Genomic DNA, 21,201 nt, shown 5'->3' with positions numbered 1-21,201 from the left:
CGTGTGCCACGTGTATTGCGTGCAGAGGCTGCTCCTCACGGTTCATGTTCTCACCTCGTCAGAGATTGTATAAAAACCAACATACGAGATTTGGTCTTTGTATTGAAAATGAAGAGTCATCTACCAATGAAAGGTACGAAGTATTGAAATTTTAACCAATAAGACTAATGTCGGATAGAATTGTCGTATTCGCCAAGTTACCCATACATATCAAAATAATAATAAATATAGAATATATATATATTCTATATCTATTATTTTTTGATAACGAACCAAAACCAGGATAATAATTTACCCATCAACCACGAACGGAAATATGTCAAACTATATTATGGGCACACGGTGGACATGCTATTAAAAGCGCGGTCAGTGGTACATATCTGTTTGTGTAACCGCAACACGACGTACTACAAAACGGAATCTCGTTTCCAACCCAAACGTGACAGTAATATGGGCCACCGACACCACGACGACCCCGTGTTTGCATTGACCTTGAGCGGGCACATTAGTGGCGGGTACGATTCGCCCAAGGCGCACAAAGGAAAGCATCATCAACGGGCTTCGACGACAAAGAAAAAGCTGATCGTGTCAGCAACGTCGCCATCCTCTCCCCACACTGACCGTGCACACAACCTCTTGGTTCAGGTAACGATTTGAGACCTACCATAGGTCATACTACGTATATTTGATGGATCTACCAGTTTGCAAGTGATTAGTAACTACATACCGGTATATATTTACTCATGTGAACTAACCACATGGATATATAGGCGGATGCATTCTTGGACACGGCACATTCCGAAGTGTATGCGATTGAAGGCGCTATGAAGCATCTCCGACACGCGTTGGATGCGTTTCAAGTGTTGTTTGACAAGCAGGTACACTTCCCATCATCCCCCCCAACTAACCCCCTTCACCCCCTAAATATCTGTCGTAGATTCACATGTGCGCCGACACAGAGTGTTTCAAAGTCGCGCGGATGAAAGCCGACTTGATGGACATGCTCGACAGTGTCAAGAACGCCAGCACGTCCTTGGAAGGGTCGTCGAGTAGACTCCAAAAAGCCATCACCGGCGGCAAAAAGGCGATCCATGTGAACCAATCAACTCTGTTGCATCGTCGCAACCAACCGAGCCGCAACGGGGCCTTGGACTCTATTGACACGGACTACCACCACCACCAGTATGCAACGACGTCACGAACGTGGTCGAGCAGTTCATTGACTGGGAGCTGTTCCAGTGGGTCTCTCGACAACACGACGACGACCCCGTTGACGTTGTGGGACACGTTGTTTCCACTTCCTGGTGCGCCCACGCTGCCCAAGCCCGACGTTTCTGCAGTGTACGAACCTTGCTTCTACGATAATGGTCGATATGTTGAGTGATGTATGGTTTTGGAGTGACTTATCTTGAGCATAGTGTACCTGGCTTTCGTTAGAAGCGTACCCGCCCATATTTTTCCAATCAAATGGGACTACAAGTGGTTGCGACGTCTTCTCGTTGCATTGAGTGGTTGTTAGCCACTATGAATGGTTCATAACACTGCTTAGTACCAAATTCTCGTGTAAATATATATGTGGAGGCCATCTCTGCTTTATAAGACTTTGACATAGATTTGATTGGGATTGGTTGTAGCTAAGTAGTGTGATTGCGTCAGCATTCTACGTACGAACTCAGTTGTTACCAAGTCATGCCATTTTCTCGTTTCTGGATATATACGTAGTGTATACAGTACATGTGTGATGGGGGATTAAGGAGCTAAGTGTATGACGCAAAAGCTCAATAGTCACACTTGTGGTCTCATCTTCGACTTGGGACTACATAGGCTAGACAAGGTAGCGTTTTACTCAAAGACTTCATTGGGCAAGAAGGACGTGCTGGTATTTTTCCGGGAATTGATTCACTGGAGTCTGGTACACAACCACAAAACCCTGTCATTTCTGGACCGGTCGCACAACAAGAACCATTCGACGCGGTATGCCTCAATATTGACATCGGCGGCGTGGGACGAACTCGGGTCATTGCAGGTCTTGACCAAAGTTGCACAGCAACACGGCAACGACTCGGACGATCTTGGCGACGTGGCATCTGCCACATCGGTTTCAACCGTGAATTTGGAATCGTTTGTCACGTCCACGGCGTTTGCACACTTGGTCAAAACCATTAGCGCCAAGCTCAACTTTTCGCCGTCGAAGCCCCCAGCAACTAGCTCACCCCCGAAAGAAGCCATGACGGCCGCTGAAAACACCCTCTCCATGGCCAAACTCCTGCATGACCTAGCTAATGCTGAATGCGAAGCCAAGAACGGGTTCAAGTTATCCGTCCGATCGAACGCCGTACGGTCCAAAGAGTTTTCCAAGGCGTTTCTCACTGCCTCCAAGGAGTTGCTCGATAAAGAAACCACCTTGTATTGAACCACCCCATGCAACCTACCCGTATAAACACGTCGCTATCTATTTAGACCACAAAACACATTCAACATGGACTGAAATCCACTGATTGGCCAACATTGTAACGAAAATGCTGGTTACGTTCAGTTGTTCACGTAGAGTGCTGGAAGTGCAAGGAATACAACAATTACACCTTGACGGATACTATAGTATATTACGTAGTACTTAGTTGTTTTATGACGACAACGTGCCAGCATCCCCTCCAGAGTACAGTACACAGTCTTGTGTCACGAAACTGAACTGTAACAGCGTCCATTTGATCGTTCGTCTCAACATTCATTACACAGGCGCATCACTTCCAAACTCGGTGCATAATGAACGAGTCGCCAGTCTCCATTGAGTCACCAGAGCGTTCATTCATTCGTCCATTGTAATTCAGGTCCCGCCGACCTCGAGTATGGTGTATTCATTCATTCAGTTGTCCGACCACTACTACCTACTATAATTGGACATTTTTCGATCAGGTACTGTACATGTATCTCTCAGATAAAGGATTTATTTTTGTCACAAACTAACTAATGACGAAAACCACACCAAAATTAATGACACTTTTCACGCATCAACTCGCTGACTTTGGCGTCCGAAATTTGAATCAACCAATGGCATCGCAGGATGTAGGAAAGTGTCCAATGGCATCGCCGCATGTTGAAACGACATGGCATCTTAGCCAATCAAATGCAGCCATGCATATCTTGAAAAGGTGTGAAATGGGGCGGCCCAATCAAATCACTGTATTGGGATGAGATTGAAAACTGCACTCGCAAGAACTTTCCCATTCGAGCCAATGTCAGATGGCAGTCGATGGCCGACGATGCTGTCTCATTTCGCCCCCACTTCCTTTGAGGACTGGCTTGGGTCATGACCATGTGGGCGACCAAGGCGTCGGACGTGCTGCCTTCCGCCGGCACCCCCGTCGGCACGTTGCTACCACCCACCCCTTCCATCGTCGAAGACACGTTCACCCACAACCTACCTCGCGTTGTCGACCTATCCGTGACGAGCTACTCCATACGCAAAGACGGCGTTGTCATGTACCACGTCGATGTCCAAAGCTCCACCGGAACGTACACGATCAGACGCCGCTATACGGACTTCCGCGCGCTTTACCTCAAGCTCGCCAGCGACATGCCCATGGAGCAGGCAGCAGACGAGGTCATGACATCCCGTACGAGTCTGATTTCTCGCTTCACGACGGCAGGATCGACTCTACCGTCGCTTCCATCGGCAGGTGTGTGGTCCTTTTTGCGCAAGTACGACACCAAGGTGTTGGAGAAGCGTCGCGAGAGATTCCAGGACATCTTGGACGCGGCAGCGTCCCATCCCATTGCCCGCGCCAGTGATGCATTCCAAAATTTCCTATCCGTGGCCCCAGAGGCTGTCGATGAACACCGGGCGTCGTACACATCCCTTCGAGACTACAGCGTGCCAACCGACAACATGGTGTACCTCCGGCAAAGAAAGAAAGCTGCAGGACGGAAGCGCCTCGGCAGCGAAGGCACGTCGGAGACGTCGATGATTCAGCCTACTAGTACGTCGATTCGAGTAGTGTAGCAAGCCAGCCAGTCGCCACCTCCTATCTCGCGCAACCACGACGCGTTCATTGATGTAAAAAATACAAATGTTGTGTCGATATTTTTATAAAATTCACACAAACTATTTACAGTTTGTATATTTGAATTTCGTGGCAACATTAAAATGCATCCTGTTCATGAAAATCAAATTAAATACCAAAGAATCAATCCATAATACAACTCTCCATATAGACAGGCATGTCGGAATATTATATTTTTTTGTATCTGCATTCAATCCAAACTTGCCCCATCATCCTTCATGAAGGGACAATTCGACGATCCGTCGGCGCCAAGTGAAGCCGTCCACTTGGTGGTCCTACAGCACGGGCTCCACGGAAGCCCTCAAGATTATGCTTCGCTGCAGCCCATCTTGACCTCGGTGCTTCAAGACCAACGTAAGTTGTGTTTCATCACACTCCTTTGCTGAATGAGGCACCTCAATTTTATGCAGGGGTCCATGTTGTCGCGACACGAAGCAACTCGACAGAGTACTATACGACGCACGACGGCATTGACATTGGTGGTGTTCGTCTCGCTGACGAAGTGGAGCTTCTCGCCGCGCAATGCCCCAAGTACGTAGAACGTCCATATGTCCTCGACAGCCCCCCAACCACAACCTCATGCTGGTCTTGGGGTAGACTTCAAAAGATCTCGTTCATCGGACATTCCCTTGGCGGTCTCTACGTTCGGTATTGCATTGGGGTCCTCTACGCCCGCGGCTTCTTTGCCACCATCGAGCCCATGGCACGTGCCATCCTTTCTGTTGGGGCGTTGCTCTGTCTCACGCGTTGCTGTAGAACTTCATTGCATTGGCCTCGCCCCACCTCGGCATCCGTCGACCAGCCAGCCGCGGCGCGTTCAACACGCTGTTCAACTCGATCTCGTCCAAATTGTTTGATCTGTACGTGGCCATCCCATGCCTCAGTTAACAATACCACAACCAATACTAGTACTATTGTACTAGTAGTAACCTGTACTACCAATACTACTACTATTGTACTTGTAGTAACCTGTACTACCAATACTAGTACTACTAGTACTGTAGTAGAAACCTTTACTACGAATACTAGTAGTAGTAACCCATGTGCATGCCAAGTAGAACCGGCGCGCAATTGACCCTTCGAGATGCCGTCTCCGAAGACACGCTGGCGCTGTCGTCTGTCCATACCCTCGTCACTGTGACCACCCCTCGGTCGTTTCCAGGTAAGGTGTTGTTTTGAATAAAAATGAATGTTGTCCAATATAAATGAATATGGTCCAAAATAAATGAATTTTGTCCAAATTAAATGAAAATTGTCCAAAATAAATGAACATTTGTCCACGTGGGGGAGGCTATCACACTCATTCTGGTTTCAAGACGAATGCCACGTTTTAGTTTGGCTGTCGGGGCTTGTCACACTAATTTTTTGCACAATGTCGAATGTGAGCCTTGTTTGTATCCTCTTTTGCTTGTGTCGATACTGTGCATGCTCTAGTGTTGAAATAAATCAATACTTGTATATATATATATATGTATATGATATATATATACTCTATATATACTGTATATTACATATATACTCTATATATACATATATACTCTATATATACATATATACTCTATATATACATATATACTCTATATATACTGTATATATAGATTCGACGACGCCATGTTATTCCAAGCCCTCACTTGAATAAAATCAATATTGTGCATTTTGCCCAAATTTGGACTTGTGAGTGAATTATAGATTTCGAATCCATTTTTTATCTAATTTAAACTTGTACAAACTATACTCTACAAAGATTAGGATATACTTGTATGTAGTTTTGCCCAATGCGGAGGGGCTGGGCCCATTCAAATGTTTTGATTGGCAGAAACTCGACGGGACATGATTTGATTGGCTGAAGCGGTTCGTTATCCATTTCTCTTAAGGCATGTGATGCTTGCTGAGGGCTCCAGTTTCGAATCGATTTGACAATATATTTATATATTCCCCGACGCCATCCTATTCCAAGACCTCACGTACTTGAATGAAATTAATAATGTATATATATATATTTTCCACGACACCATTCCATCCTATTTCAAATCCCCACTGGTCGTTGTGCTAGCACTGGCGATGACGTTGACGATGCAATTTGCGGCCCCCAATGCTGGTTTTTCCACCTTGTTTAGCCAGTTACTGGGAAACTCTTGGGCTGTGTACTTTTCCCACCTGGACGTGAATGAGCCGCCGTTGTTCTCGTTCGATTTGACGCATTTCGATGCGGTGCTATACCTGCCCGAGCCGCTAACTCCGCCGACCGCCGCCAATTCTCACGATCATGATCACGATTTCAATCATTTGCACATCCCAGGTAATACAAAGATATCGTTATATTGCATCAAATACGTATATATATATATATATGTATGTATTTGATGGAGGTGTGCATGGGGGAGTGTCGGTCTGCCGTGTTTGCGTTCGTGTCGTAGTTTGGTAGTAGTGAGTTTGTCCTAGTACTACTACTACAAGTACTAGGATAACGTAATACTGGGATGTTGATATACTGATGTTGTTTCGACGAGTACTATGTATTTGTGTCGTACGTTTTGCCCGAAGGAATGAAATATTTGAACAAATTATTTGTAGAATTGCTTTGAGATGACAGTGACTTGTACAATTCAATTCATAACGTTTTATATTTCACGGTCCAGATTGCTACCAGTACAAGATATTGTTAGAAAAATTATCCCAATGATTAACGAGCAGCTTGCTCGCAAATTGGTCATGGAATCGAGAACCATTCTTTGATGCTTTGAGTTGGTATATACATGAATTTCCGGCAATCGAATCTCTCCGATTGGTCAATCCGAAAAGACTTGTCGCTGATTGGCTACAATCTATTTTGGATATGGATATTTGAGCCAATCAAGTGTCCCGTGATCACAAAATCGGAATAGCTCACTCGTTTTACCGATGATGAGTCGTCTTCTGTAATACATGTATTTGGCAATGTCGATGCATTTTTTCCATATCGCTCCAGTTTCAACACAACAATATATATAAATATATATCCAAACCTAACAGCTTTTTTTTGTCAATATGGTAACTCTAGCACAACCACGAGACACGGTGCTGCAATTGCAAGGCCGACACGACGGACAAGAGGTGGCTATTGACATTTGCATCGAGTCGACCGACGACTGGGCATTTGTCCATGCGATACTGTTAAGACTCGGCGCCATTTCGTGTGCCACGTACCCTGGCGACAAGCTCCAGCTTCGATCGTTCCAGCTACAAGACCTAGACAATGCGTATACGCTGTTTCCACCTGTCAGTCGTTCAGTTGCTCAGCCACTTGCCAAGCAACATTTACTCCAATGTTTGTGCCAAGGGGCGTTTCTCCATGGATTGCACGCGTTTCGACGACGCGCAGTGTACTCGAACGTGTTTTATGACATCCAGGTATTATTTTTGTCCTTTTTTCCCATCTGATTTATGTGGACTTTTTTGTGCTGCTGATATTCGCACGAAATCTCATATCGATCGAGCATGCTTTGTGGGTACTGACGTTTGTATGGAAACACGCGTCCTGTGGTGATACTGGGATCACATGAATTGAAGCTTATACACTAATTTGACGTTTATGGTGGTGGTTTCCGGCCATCCGATTGGCTCAATACTACTACTTCTGCCGATTCTTGTGTCGATTCATTCTCCATGTCTCTCCAGTATAGAATATATACACATAACAATACGGATCATTAATATTTCACGGACGGATTAAGTAGTTTGGTAAAGTGCTCTAGTCGAAATTCCAGTGCAAAACTCGATTGTCGAGTGTCCACCTTGGCTGTGTATCGTGATTCGTTCGAATATTATAATTATCTATATTTTCGAAAAAATATTATATATTTATTCCACTTAATATTGATATTATTACTAAAAACCCAATTAAGAAAAAATTATTTTTTAAATAAAAGAATAAAAGAACATTCTTGCTTAAATCTATGTTTAGGGTAGTATTGATTATCCATTTATAGTTATTTTAATTTTATTAAAAAAATGTTCTCTCTAAAAATATTTTTTGTTTATTTCTTGATGGTCTTTCGTATTTTATTTGATAGGTACTTTGTAATTTTTGCCGCCTTTTTTACCAATGACGTGGTAGGCGCCGTATTCGTGCTCTGCATTCCGAGCGTTCAACCCGTATCGCAGCCACGTCGTGCCATCTGCGACATCGTCCGTGTACCCGCACATTACGCTGCACTCGATGGAAAACGCGGCGATTCTGCGCGCCAGCAGTGCGTCCTATCTAGTTGGAGACAATTTTGAATAGTTATACATGTTAGTTGGCGACATTTTTTTAAAATCGTGTAGCCAATCCCAGGTCACGTTTCTGACGAGTTTTAACCAATCGTCATCGCTCCACCGCCGCACATCGTTTGATTGTTGTTGGCCAACCATGATTTTCTATTTACTTTTGTATGCGTCGACGGACTTGTGTGTCCACTTTAGTCAGATGAAAACAACTCTGTAATATTGTTGAATGGCGTGCAATGTACGTACATCTTTCTGCCTTGTTGTAATATATTATTTGGTCTCTTATGGATCTTGTGTTGTATGGTTGACGTTCACACTAACCTTGTGGTTGAGTAAAATTTTAGTCTACCGATATATTACATGAACAATTCGACGTTGTTATGATCAATACAATTAACTATTGGGCCTAGTTTTGGAGCTAACTACAGCCGAAATCTCTCAAGAAGCACACGCAGTGGACCCGCCCAAACCCAAAAGCTGGCTGCAAGGCTTGGCTACGATTCCAGCAATCATATTTCCAGTCAATAAAGCCGCCGATACCAGTACACAACATACTCACACATCAAACTCTTGTTAAAGGAACATACTTGTTCAACAGCCATTTGCATGACTTGTAGATGAGTTGCCCCCGCAGCAGCATCGCATTTGCCATGTCGTGTCCAAAGGTAACAATAGATATCCACCATCAACATGGATATATATATAAATATATATTTATATATAGGTATATATTTGGTCATTGTGATGCTTGATGATCAGACGTTGATGGTGGTGCCTTGTATGCCGATGATACATGGATATATATATATATCTGTACAAACTCATCCTATTTTAGTACTGAAATATATATATATATAATATTGTGGTGGTGGTTAGAATCCGATAAAGTTCTCGTGGACAGCCCCGAAGATATTTACTCGAGCGACCCCATGCGCGATATTTTACGAGGTACGTCGTCGCAGGCTAGCCATTTTATTGCTGTGTATTTGAAATAGAATATTCGATATCTTCTCCGGTATTGATAAAAATTCTAAATATTAATATATATATATATATATTTATTTATTGACTAGAAATGTTGGTGTGCATGCAGTCGTTGGAGTGGGAACGCATCGACGTGCTGTTTGAAAGTGCGCTGGCCCATGAGCAAATCATCGCCAAGCGCAGCCACGAAGTACCAGCACACGAGTCCGGCCTGGATATTGTTCATCACATTGCCGATACCTTTGTCGTCGACTAGATACATATATATATATAAATTGGTTGACAATATAGATAATTCAATATGAAGGAGATTTCGCAATACTAGCGTTAGCAGTATCTTGTTCACTTCGAAAAGTCAAATCAATTCGTCCTGGACACAATCAACGGAATTAACGCTAACGTTTAATCACGGAAGTCAAAACATTGCTCCGTCGTTGTCTGAAGTGATCTCACCATGTGTCAAGGCATATATATATATATATATACCATTGTAATGTCCTTTCAATACTGTAGTACCCCACCTCAATAGAGTAAAACACACAAATTTGATCAAACTCTGAAAATTTTAAAAATATCATAGAGTTTGATCCTGGCTCAGAAAAAATGCTATTGGTATGCTTAATACATGTGGGTATTTTTCGTAAAAAAACACAAGCGATATCTCAGCGTTCCCATTGCTGGCAAGAGGGGCACGCTTGCTTCCGCCACCACCCGTCGAGTTTCACAAATCGGACAAAGTTGGGCTAGCAAAAACATGTTTAATCATGTATTATTCGTTTTTAGTTAGATCCATTCGACCTTGGCATACATGATGCCTTGGTGCGGGTCGCGGCGGATGCTTTTGATTCTACAAATATATTCGTTCGTTACGAATATTCATGTATATATATAATATATATACAGGTTTAGAACAGATCCAAACAGAACGAGTAGTTGACGCACCGAAAGCTCCGTTTGCGAGTCGTCGAGAGCAAGCATCCGTCGTCTTTCCACTCAAAGCCGTCGACTTGAATCAATTCGCCCTGCACACAATCAACAGATTAAATATAATATTGTCGAGTCGATTATAAATTGGAGAGTTTGGGTGCTCAAATAGAATGAGCAGCGCCAAATCGACAGACAATCGATCAACCAATCAAAACCCAGAGCACTAATCAAGTAGCCAATCAAATCCACTCTTCAACCCAATTCAACATGAAATTAGTGTAACACAGGACGAATTTTACGCACAAACAATCGATCGATAGGTTTGGCGAATTAGCACAAAAGACCAAATTTTGGGTAAAAGGATAATAATATAGCATCCACAAGAAGTAAGTCAAGCAAGACAAAACGTGTTGGTTGGCTGAACGCAAAAAAGTACGAGCGTGGAATCTGTAGTATACGTTCTGATATATAACCATGTTTCACCATATTTGCCCATTTTGGGAACCAGAAACAAATCCAGCAAAGCAGTATGGTTGGCAAAACGAATGAAGATTCCTCTTAAACTTAGTTGTGTATCATGTGTCGTAGGTACGAAATAATGAAGTGCAACACACCAACTAAAATAGCATGGTCTTCCAATCAATTCAAGCAGCAAATGACGTCACTGTCCATGTGAACAATGTCAACGTGAATATGATAAACCACCATGCTAAACATCTAAAATTACCCAAACAATGTATCAAATGTCAGATGTCTTACCTTGGGCAAGTCGCGCGTGTCTTTCGCGTCGAAAATGTACACATAGCCCAATTCAGACGGATATTTCGACTTTTGCATGGATTCGGCCATTTTCAAGTACTTTTTGTCGTGGAGGCGCAGCGTTTTATGGCCATTGTGCGGGTACTTTTCGTGTAAAAACACGAGCGGAATCTCGGGGTCGGATGGCTTTCCGGCGGTGGTGACGGGCAAAAGAAGAGGCCACGCTTGCTTTTGCCACCACCAGTTAAACTTTTGTCTCCACAAGCCTGGCACGCCCTATCAGTGCATGCAAAAACGAGCTCAACAACAAGAAGATCCCTGTGCATAATATTTGGTGGTAGTCGTCGTCGCACAAACGTTAACCGAGGGGGAGACTACATTGGTGGACGACGCTAATCTGAACGACTATCTTGTCTTTCATGTAACTGGATATGTCCATATCAAGCTCAACACGCAGGTGCATATTGCACTAGAAAGATCCAGTCAGTAGTAGGCATGTTGTACAGACAATAGTATACAATATAGAGTGAGAGAGCAATATCGAAAGTCGTTGGATGCGAACAGTAGTAACGTTATGATATTTAATCCACCTGAAAAAGTAAACTGGAATTTCATGAGATAACACATCCGAATAGTACGAGAGAGAGCATGAAGACAAAGCAACAGGTGGAGGGGTAACGTTATATACGTACATACCTCTGTGGTTTCTAGCAACGGATCAGCGTACGACTTGAGCACGAATACCGGGGCGGACACGAACAACACACACGCGATCTAAGCCGTCGTATGTGAGAACGTTGCTGACACACGAAGCCAGAGTTTCTGACACACGAGGCACGTACAGGGATGAAGAAGGACAAAAACGCCTTGTCGCTGATGCGGTGGCGGCGCGTTGTCATGACAGAGTGCGGCGTCCCGAGCAAGACTGGGGATGATGGGGGTGGACTACCGTGTCAAAAATAGACTCGAATTCCATCAAGCAATGTGCAAAGTTTATCCTTGTACATATACGACAGCTATATTTAGAAACGGATAACGGGTGGAAATTTATATTAATACTAACGTTCGACTATAATAGAATTGAACGAAAGTACTGTACTGCTGGTTTTGTTTCTGTTAAAAATGAAATTCCTAGCGACCATAAAGCTGAATATTCGACTTTGATAACGCCATAGGGAAGGCCTATACTACTGTAGTACTCATATCCATGAAGCCATTGTGGTTGCAGTCGCTATTATTACTGGTACTATTAATAGTAATACGTAGTACTCCGGAGTACTATTAATAGTGCCAGTATTATTAATATGGGCACAGTTCCGTGCCAACTTGGTTCCGTGCCACGATGCATGATTGGTAGAAAACAATTACTCTGAAAATTTTCAGCCAATCAGATGCAATTTTTGACAGGTAACTGGATAAAATCAAGTGGCTCGGAACTGTTTTCAGCCTATCGATATTTCCACTCTTTTAATTCATTTTCCATCAACGCTAATACGAAATTCGACATGATTTTAAGTTCTACGAACTGCATTAATTCTCCTCTTTAAGAAACACTATTATAATAGCAATTTGGAGTAAAGGAACCCCTCCACCGAAGGGCCCCAAAAAGTGTCACGGAACTGCGCCCATACGTATAGTTAGTATTATGAGTAATTGTTATATTGTGTATTCAACACTAAATTGGAACTGGGGAGGCGAATCGAATAGCCTAAACAAAGAGATTATGAATGTCTTAAGCCAATCACATCACTCCATTCCAGAGATTTTACCAGTCTCGTGCCCTGTCGCTTCGGATTGGGTAAAATCAGTCGGGGAAAACATGGAAAATACATTCGAAATCGCTTTGAAGTTTCGACTGCGAAGTCCAAAGTTCAGTGAAAAGCACAATATTGAACCAGAGCCTGATTGTACTTGGACATTTCGAGATTGCTCTTGCCAAATGGATTCCATTGGCTGTTGAAACCCAACATGAGCCAATCAAACCCGTCGAATCGCGTCACCCAATATTCCGACGTCGCAGAACATTCGGCGGCGGCTATGAACCTCTTGGCGGAAGAGTACGAGTATCTAGGTACGTCCAGCCATCAAGTAGATGGACGTTGTGCATGCATACGTCCATTGTGGAAGGCCCAGTCCTCATCGTCATACGTGGCATGCATTCATGGTTAGATCCGACGCCCGATGTCTGGTCGTTGTTCATGGTACCTACTACCTACATCACACTACAACTCCGCCACCACACCCATCCTTTCCCCAACGAACGACTTGTCTATAGGAGTACGACACGCTCTTCTTTGACGGCCACCTCCGTGGCTGCGAAATCAAGTGGAGTCCGCGCATGACGCTGTGTGCCGGTCTGTGCAGCTTCCAACCGGCGTCTGGCTTTTGCTCAATTCGCCTCAGGTCATCGTTCACCCCTCGCTCCTTCGTCCATGTCTCACAACATCTCGTCCTTAGCCAGCCGCTCCTGAAGCTGCGTCCGAGGGCAGACCTGGTCAATACATTGCTGGTCTGCATTATGTCGTACCGTGGCAATGCAACCTGACGAGCTGTATGTGGTAGCACGAAATGATCCATGCGTTTCTGTTCTTACACAGTCCTGTACGAGACCACGAAGGTAATAATGTATACTATGCTTGGGATATATATATATTAATAAATATAATACGTATAATAACGATATATTTTGGTTCTTTATCTGGTTTAATATTAACTCACGCATTTGATTAGACCATGGACCTCAATTCCAGTTCCACATGAACCGTATCAACAAGATGGGTATGTACAGTACAGGTGTAGTTTAGCATCATTACTCAAATATTTCTGGATTTTCATAGTATTATGTATACTACTAGTATTACTAGAGCACTATAGCCTGTGGCAATCCTAGAGTCGATGCCTGACGCCTGTTAGTACCCCTTTCATCGAGTTGATCACGTTTTCTACCCCATTCTACTACTACTACATAGTAGTAGTAGTAGTACATACTAACTGTAAAGTCCCTAATACTGGCTGCTTGTAGCTCAAACGGAAATCACCGTGTTTCACACTTTTCACGACGAAGTCGACACGTATCGCGTGCATTGGTGGAAGTGCAGTGTACGTACGTGAGTTGTCGTGCCCATTTATATATATATTTACTTGTGCTAGAAGAATGCAAGAGTAATCTGTCGTAATAAATACTATTTATGTAGGGACCTTGTCAGTCCAAACCTCCTTACTTTGGCATGGTGAAACGTGCGATGAATCGACCGCCTGGTCCGAGAGGTATATGTTGAAACCAATCAACTCGACCGTCGGAGATTGCTGACTTGAATTATTATTTATTTATTTTTCGAGTAGTGGAATATGAATAAATAATAATAATAGTATCATGTAGACCCGTGGTGGGCCACACATGCCCAAACGTGCGGTGGGTCGTACATCAAAGTCAAGGAGCCGCCGCCCAAATCGCTCAAATCCAAAGCCAGCAAACTCAATTCAGATGCCCCCCCAGCCAAGAAATGCAAACGTCCCCAGCCATCCATTGCCTCGTTCTTCCAACCATCCTCCTCCGTTTCTAAACAAGTTGCCCCGGTGGCTACCATCACTCCCAACCCAACAAAGCCAGAGCCATCCGATGGCAACAGCCACCAAAACTGGATCCTCATCGATCACTCGCCCCAGTCCAAACCAACTCGATCGACGATTGACCTCACAACGAGCGACAACGACTCGGACTAACCTGCCGTTTGTGCTAGTCTAGTAGTTACTAGAGTACTACTAATACTACTAGTAGTACTTGGTCTGTTGACAGGAGCAGCGTTGCTGGCGATGGTTTGCACCTGGCGTCGCCTATGGATCGCTTACTATGTAGTAATGGGGTTGGAACTATAACCTGATACGATATTGTTGTGTTTATTCTATCGACACAACCAAATGGGCAGAAGAATCTGCAGAAGGATTGAGCCAATCAGATCGCACGAAACAATCCAACCAATATCGAATTAGTGTGTGACTTCAATTAGTGTGATACAAATCACGTCATAACCTCTGTTTCCGTTCAAAGAATCGATCGATAGATTTGGCGATTCAGCACAAAAGTCGGCCAAATTTTGGGTAAAAAACGGCACAATAACATTCTTGCAGAAGTACCACCAGCGTTGGTCGCAAATGACTATTGCATATATTTTGATACGAAAGAGCTTTGTAGACTCGTGGCTGCTTACTACGTAGTAATTAATGAGCACTACAACAACCACACTACTTGCAAGCTATGACGTGTTGTTGGGTTTACAGTCGTTCGTTACTATGTAGTAATCAACGGGGGGGTGGGTTTTACATCTCATAAATACGTGGGGGTTTCCAAATCGGACGCCGATTTCGAGCTCGACAGCTTTTTCTTGCGCGATTTGTCCTTGCCTGGGCTTGACGTGGTCGCGCTCTCCCTATATATATATATATATATATTTGTGTTTTTATCTAGTAAACATAATATATTTATTATATCTATCACGTACATGATTTCATTGATGTTATCCCACTTGTTGGAAATGCGCATGTTGCCCACGGCTTCGGCGATGCGATGTTTGCGAACCAACGACTCTACAACATGGTCAATTCGTACTCAAGTAATAAAAATAAAATGAATAATCCAATGGCCGTATAAACCATATCCTGCTGTGCCTATATTTATCAAGCAAAGTAACATATTCAAGTATATATATATTCATCATAAAATTGAAGTGGCATCGGTTCTTTGCTTGTGGGCATAGTAGAAAGTATCAACCAAAGTGTAAGGAGAATGCTCTGAAACTCTTGCAACGTAAAACAACCCGTCGAAGCTTGTCGCCTAAACGACTATTCGTCCTATAAATATATATATATATATATATAATATATAATATATATATACATTATCAAATCCGTTCCAATAAGGACTTTCGAGTTGAATCGAACGAAGGTAACAAATGTATCTGGGAAGCCAATCAGACTGTACTCACGAGAAATTGCAACCAATCATCGATCTGCATAGGTTGGCCACGTCAATATGTTCATCTTTTAATTTGTATACCATACATTGAAGCAGCTTCAAATCCGACTCACATCCTCGACTAAGGCTAAGTTTCAGCAAAATGGACTATACCATGCCTTATCCCACATCAAATATACTATATATATATATATATAAATACCAACATATTTTCCACATACCAAGAGCAATCTTTTTGCGGGCTTCAATCAGCGCCTGCTTTTTCATTTTGATCATGCGGCTCCGCGAGTCTTCTTGGGAGATTTTCATGAGGGTTTGCAGTCGGTTGAACTCCTCGACTATACATATGGAGTGAATAAAAACCTCTATAAATTGATGACTTTTGTTGACCTTTTTTAATGCGTTCGACGTTCGCCTTCTTTTCTTCAAACGTGACGTCGCGCTCGACGCACTTGAGAGTCCGATCTTTGATGCGTTCGTGGTACACCACGTCCAAATGTGACTCCTGCAACCCATCGTATCCGTTTAGTAATATATGTATATAATAGTTCATTCTTTGTTATATATATATTCGTTTTTGCTTCGTTATATATATATTAGTTTTTTCTTCGTTATATACATATTCGTTCATTCTTCGTTATATATATATTCGTTCATTCTTCGTCATATATATATTATTTCATTCTTCGTTATATACATAATAGTTCATTCTTCGTTATATATATATATATAATAGTTCATTCTTCGTTCTGTATATATATATTTACGATGCGATACAACATATCACAAAGCACACAACCCATTAGCTGGTTGCTCGGTGTTGTGAAAAACACATGAATCAAATCGTACAAAACTTCGTCGACGCATCATCCATCAACACACTGAATATGCAAACGCGAAAGTCGCAGCCGGCCAAACTTCGCCTGACAACACCCCTAAGGCAACTGATGATCGTTGTTGCTATCACATCCCCACAATAGCATTGTGTTTTTGATCCGAATTTGCCAGTGGGATTGTTGAAATCGCCAACAAATCGAGCAAAGCAGTATGATTGGATCAAAAGGATGAATGTTGAATTTTGATTGGCCAAAACGAATGAACGCTGTCATGTTGTCATCAATATCCCTCTTTAACTTCGCATTATATTCAATTTCACAGGTCTGGTCGTTGTTTGGCGGTTCATTCAACCAACCGCGGGCGGACATTTTGAGTAGTTCACACAATTTATCACTCGTTATGAACACTCCAACCTGACAATTTTTCGTGACTGTCATCGCCTTATATAGGAATACCAAGGACCACACACAATCGAAGATTTGCTAGAGTGCTTATAATCCACCATCCAACAAGAAATACACAAAAAAGGGCCTTTGTCCAATTTCACCAGGCATAGTTTGGATTCGTAAAAAACCCAATAATATACCAGATACACAGTCGACCCTTTCCCGTCCAAAATACACTAAATTCTATCATGTCTTTCATATCAATGTAGCTTGAATGTCCACACAAAAATACACAACGGACAACGTACGAGCTGGGACCGCTTTTCCACGATCGTTTGCACGCGGCTTTGCTGGTTGTTTCGCGCAGCTTCGACCCGCTGGATGCGAATTTCTTCCTCTTTTCGACTGCGTTCGGCGCGTGCCTTCAAATCTACACAAATCCCCATCACTATCGATCGACTATTCTTAACACATCTCGACGAACTAGCCATGTTGTAGTACATTTATATAATGTAAAGGTATGCGTAGTTTCGGTTACCTAGCATTTCCTTTTTGTGGACTTCCATCGCGCGCGCCGCGGCCAGCGTTTGCTTGGCGTCAAAGTCTTTTTTCTTCTTTTGCATCACTTGTTGGTTTTGCTCCAATGCCATTTGAATCCGAGTGTTGGCTTTTTCCCGTCTATTATAGTACACTCGTAAAACCGATGTATTGTCGTAAGTATGTATCATCAGTATTTATCATACGTCCAATACATGTATAATCTATATATAATATATATATATTTTACGATGTACTTGTAATATATATATATATATATATACTCGTACGTACCGAACTAGCGCTTCTTGTCGACGTCGTTCGTTGGCTTCTTCCATTTTCCGCTGCGCCTGCTTTTCCCGCTCGATCACACGCCTCCGATTCTCCATGATTTTATTCTCCTACAACCAACAGTTAGCAATACTGATGAGCTTTCACTGGTACCAGAGCACATATATAACCCATTAAATAAACAAATATTTCCGTCCCAACAATAACTCGATCCAGATTCGTACAAATAGCATCGCCATGTTGTGTTTATCATTATCGACAATGTATCAAGATAGCCACACAAGAATGACGATTGAGCTTAATGGAGCTGAATGAAATAGGTAGAAGTTGACTATGCTTCTACCCATATCCACCCACGGCATCAAAATAAAATAGATAATTCGTAACGTCAAAACAAGCCATTCAAAAACGTCAAGATGAATGGGATCGATCGATATATTTGGACAACCAACTACCAGTTTATCCCACTTCGGACATTCTGTAATATTCTACACAGTCCTTTTTACCTGTTGCTGAAGAAGCTCTTCCGTGTCCCGTCGGTGTTGCTCGGCTTTGAGTTTTCTGTCCAATTCGCGCTCTGCCATTTCCTACGCATTGTCGTCAACGTTTCCACGAATTCATATAAATCCCAGTCAAATCTGTAGTCGTAGGTCCTCATATTTCCTTTTTAATTATATATCTCCATTTTTTTAGTCGTAGGGTCCTCATATTTCATTTTTAATTATATATCTCGAGATTTGAAACGTACAATTTGCCGCTGCTTTTCTTCTTTGCGTCCTTCTTCTAGCAGAATTCTCTCTTTTTCCGCTTCGCGCTTTGCCCGTATCCGCCTCGCAACAGCCTCGGCGTCCTGTACATACGATGATATATATATATTTCAAATATAAAATATTTAAATATATTGTACTTCGGCCTTTTTCTTGGCGAGTTCCCGTTCATGTTTTGCCGCCATGAGAGCGGCGCGGCGCTCCTTCTTTTCCTTTTCCCACTCTGCTTTGCGCTTGGCTTCCACCGCTTCTCGCGCCGCGTTTTGCTTTTGAATTTCGGCCATCTTGTTTTCCATTTCAATGATGCCTGCAATCTCTCGCTCTTGTCTGTGGCATCCCGATACAAGGAACAATTACATGGGGTTGTTATATATATATATGATATATATTTAGAACGATATTAGGGTGACACATTCATATATTTATATATATATCGTGGACAAATATTGATCCAACGTCAACGAACCCCGAACCTCCACAACCCCGGACGTAGTATTCATATTGTTGAGTTTATTCTATACTGGAGTGACATGGAGGATGAATCGACACAACAAAATGTGCACAAAAGACTCGGCAGAAGGATTTAGCTAATCGGATTACAGGAAACCATAATCACTAATTAATGCGTGAAAAAAATTAGTGTGATATCAATCACAAGAGAACTATTTATACACAAAATTCATTAGTACAAAGACTCGACCGATAGATTTGCCGAATCAGCACAAAACACCAAATTTGGGTAAAAGGACAATACTATATATGATATACATATATATATATATATATTGTACATACCGAACTTTCATAGCTTGGAACCGTTTTTCTTCCATTTCAACCATGGTCGAGTCGGTCACGACGAGTTTGTCCTCGGGCGCTGTGAACACGTCGAACGGCGACGTGATTTTCTACGTCAAACACACACATATAGTCAATATAGTCAATATATATATATATATATATATTCCCTGGGCACGTTTTGAACCGACAGACTACATAAATAAATTTATATATGTGGATACATCATGCGATGGACAGATGGAAATCTCATCAAGAGATCTCGTATATATTCATCAACAAGAGTATATACAGACGATACTAGTGGAACTGAGATAGACGGGTCGTACATTGGGGCTGTTGTTGGTAGTGCCTTCACTTGGCTACAAGTAAAAGCACACACGAGACATAGCATCTCGTCGTATATAGACAAGGCATAAAAGGATAACATCGTAAAACGAACGCGACAACAGCATCCAATTCATCTACTCTCCATTCTATTTGAAATTGCAAAGTTTGGGAGCTCAATGCAAATATGAGCAGATCAAAACCCAGCACACTACAATCAAGTAGCCAATGAAATCCACTCTTAACCATTCCTATGGATTTAGTGTATGACTGAAATTAGTGTGACATAGGACACTTTTGACATTGCAAATTCAGAACAAACAATTCGGACAATAAGACGACGTGAATGTGCTTCGGCATTGGGCAAAACCTGATATATAGTAAACATTTGGATGGTTGTATGGTATAGTTTGTACAAGCTTCAATAGGGTCAAACTCTTTTAGCGAATAGACTCCACTAATAATACTACCTTGGTCGGACTAGCGTGTTTTGTCAGCGGTGACGGCGACGACGTGTACCCAGCTTCGACCAAACTCGCCCGTTCTTTCTTGAGCAATCTGATCTTCATCTGTCGGCCTTCTTCAAAATGGTTGAATCGGATTTGCGCGGCTTCGCGCTCGACGTCGTCAGCCTTGCGCAACTTGCTGAGAAACTCTTCCAGCAATCTACATAAGTATCATCATCATCACACATAGCAGTTCAAGACGTTGAAAAGCATGGCCAAGTCGTCGGGTAGGGATGGATGGATGGAACGTTGGGCATTGAATTCAAAGCCAAATAAATAGAAGCCCTTTATCGGATTTCTTGCGGGTGGTGGTGATATTTGCATGATTGACTGAGACTACCTCGGGACAATCTCGTCGGGGTCGATGCCTGTTCGCAAACAAGCTTCGAGGGATCGAGGGGTCGACGGACGCTGGCCCTGCGCGACGGCTTCATCCAACGACAGGGCTTTCTTTGGCATGTTGGCTGAGATTGTTACTGACGATTTTGAATACAGGGGGTGTACTTGTCAACCAAACAAAGCCGATGGGGGGAAACGAAGACGTGTGATTGTGTTTGTGGTTGGTCGTGCAATGCTAAGAATGCTCCTCGATATAGCGCTACACAAATGCTGCTGTCGCCACGCGGAGTAGAAGCAATGGACTGTCCAGAACGCGGCCGAAAGGGTCGAAGGTGTCGTGTATATACACGTGCACCAGTTGTGCAGTTACAAATGAAACCAACCCACCGCCTACGAACCGGCCTCGAGCTATAAATAACTACATGCCCGCCTTTCTTAATTCCACTTGGCATGTTGAAGTCAAAA

The 21,201-nt window shown here is 42.9% G+C and overlaps 6 protein-coding genes across 7 annotated transcripts; 4 read left to right on the top strand and 2 right to left on the bottom strand.

Annotated features, from left to right (window-relative positions):
• Positions 1–450: 450 nt before the first annotated feature.
• H257_13919 (hypothetical protein) lies at positions 451–2,479 on the top strand (the record flags this gene model as incomplete). Its single annotated transcript, XM_009841610.1, has 4 exons — positions 451–645; positions 771–878; positions 938–1,341; positions 1,825–2,479. 4 exons carry the CDS (start codon positions 451–453, stop codon positions 2,411–2,413), a joined length of 1,296 nt encoding a protein of 431 aa, XP_009839912.1. The 3' UTR covers positions 2,414–2,479.
• Positions 2,480–3,295: 816 nt separating this feature from the next.
• On the top strand, positions 3,296–4,044 carry H257_13918 (hypothetical protein). The gene has a single exon (XM_009841609.1). It carries the CDS (start codon positions 3,308–3,310, stop codon positions 3,998–4,000), a length of 693 nt encoding a protein of 230 aa, XP_009839911.1. The 5' UTR covers positions 3,296–3,307; the 3' UTR covers positions 4,001–4,044.
• A 206-nt stretch (positions 4,045–4,250) lies between these two features.
• Positions 4,251–9,891, top strand: H257_13917 (hypothetical protein). Its single transcript, XM_009841608.1, has 12 exons — positions 4,251–4,415; positions 4,472–4,592; positions 4,659–4,764; positions 4,818–4,921; positions 5,120–5,223; positions 6,115–6,360; positions 7,102–7,451; positions 8,158–8,290; positions 8,720–8,851; positions 8,927–8,974; positions 9,186–9,257; positions 9,383–9,891. Exons 1-12 carry the CDS (start codon positions 4,280–4,282, stop codon positions 9,547–9,549), a joined length of 1,719 nt encoding a protein of 572 aa, XP_009839910.1. The 5' UTR covers positions 4,251–4,279; the 3' UTR covers positions 9,550–9,891.
• A 140-nt stretch (positions 9,892–10,031) lies between these two features.
• Positions 10,032–11,954, bottom strand: H257_13916 (hypothetical protein). The gene is made up of 5 exons (XM_009841607.1): positions 11,822–11,954; positions 11,676–11,753; positions 10,980–11,255; positions 10,236–10,315; positions 10,032–10,140 (listed from the first exon to the last, which is right to left on the bottom strand). Exons 1-5 carry the CDS (start codon positions 11,876–11,878, stop codon positions 10,077–10,079), a joined length of 555 nt encoding a protein of 184 aa, XP_009839909.1. The 5' UTR covers positions 11,879–11,954; the 3' UTR covers positions 10,032–10,076.
• Positions 11,955–12,947: 993 nt separating this feature from the next.
• Positions 12,948–14,850, top strand: H257_13915 (hypothetical protein; the record flags this gene model as incomplete). The annotated part of the gene is made up of 9 exons (XM_009841606.1): positions 12,948–13,050; positions 13,149–13,180; positions 13,255–13,382; positions 13,437–13,488; positions 13,542–13,596; positions 13,710–13,757; positions 14,002–14,078; positions 14,174–14,246; positions 14,359–14,850. The coding sequence occupies 9 exons, from the start codon at positions 12,948–12,950 to the stop codon at positions 14,700–14,702; spliced, it is 912 nt and encodes a 303-aa protein (XP_009839908.1). The 3' UTR covers positions 14,703–14,850.
• A 376-nt stretch (positions 14,851–15,226) lies between these two features.
• H257_13914 lies at positions 15,227–21,096 on the bottom strand. Of its 2 annotated transcripts, XM_009841604.1 has the most exons (14): positions 20,738–21,096; positions 20,362–20,557; positions 19,894–19,926; positions 19,565–19,674; positions 18,910–19,096; positions 18,751–18,852; positions 18,509–18,589; positions 18,006–18,112; positions 17,713–17,852; positions 17,483–17,604; positions 16,342–16,456; positions 16,173–16,289; positions 15,479–15,563; positions 15,227–15,406 (listed from the first exon to the last, which is right to left on the bottom strand). In XM_009841604.1, exons 1-14 carry the CDS (start codon positions 20,854–20,856, stop codon positions 15,304–15,306), a joined length of 1,617 nt encoding a protein of 538 aa, XP_009839906.1. In that variant the 5' UTR covers positions 20,857–21,096; the 3' UTR covers positions 15,227–15,303. The 2 variants fall into 2 exon arrangements, with proteins under 2 accessions (XP_009839906.1, XP_009839907.1); XM_009841605.1 differs by lacking the exon at positions 19,894–19,926.
• Between the last annotated feature and the right edge of the window lie 105 nt (positions 21,097–21,201).

Source organism: Aphanomyces astaci, assembly GCF_000520075.1.
Source record: "Aphanomyces astaci strain APO3 unplaced genomic scaffold supercont1.52, whole genome shotgun sequence".
NCBI lineage: Eukaryota > Oomycota > Saprolegniomycetes > Saprolegniales > Verrucalvaceae > Aphanomyces > Aphanomyces astaci.
This window is presented reverse-complemented; position numbering and strand designations above follow the sequence as displayed.

Bases quoted from the DNA above. Each gene is read 5' to 3' on its own strand.
- H257_13917 (XM_009841608.1), top strand. From the start codon at position 4,280: ATGAAGGGACAATTCGACGATCCGTCGGCGCCAAGTGAAGCCGTCCAC. The intron at 4,416-4,471 runs GTAAGTTGTGTT...AATTTTATGCAG, and splicing joins CTCGGTGCTTCAAGACCAAC to GGGTCCATGTTGTCGCGACA. The intron at 8,852-8,926 runs GTACACAACATA...CATGACTTGTAG, and splicing joins CAATAAAGCCGCCGATACCA to ATGAGTTGCCCCCGCAGCAG.
- H257_13918 (XM_009841609.1), top strand. From the start codon at position 3,308: ATGACCATGTGGGCGACCAAGGCGTCGGACGTGCTGCCTTCCGCCGGC.
- H257_13914 (XM_009841604.1), bottom strand. From the start codon at position 20,856: ATGCCAAAGAAAGCCCTGTCGTTGGATGAAGCCGTCGCGCAGGGCCAG. The intron at 19,675-19,893 runs GTACGACCCGTC...TGTTTGACGTAG, and splicing joins CTACCAACAACAGCCCCAAT to AAAATCACGTCGCCGTTCGA. The intron at 16,457-17,482 runs GTACGTTGTCCG...GATGGGTTGCAG, and splicing joins TGGAAAAGCGGTCCCAGCTC to GAGTCACATTTGGACGTGGT.
- H257_13916 (XM_009841607.1), bottom strand. From the start codon at position 11,878: ATGACAACGCGCCGCCACCGCATCAGCGACAAGGCGTTTTTGTCCTTC. The intron at 11,754-11,821 runs GTACGTGCCTCG...ACGACGGCTTAG, and splicing joins TTTTGTCCTTCTTCATCCCT to ATCGCGTGTGTGTTGTTCGT. The intron at 10,141-10,235 runs GTGCGTCAACTA...ATATATTTGTAG, and splicing joins ACTCGCAAACGGAGCTTTCG to AATCAAAAGCATCCGCCGCG.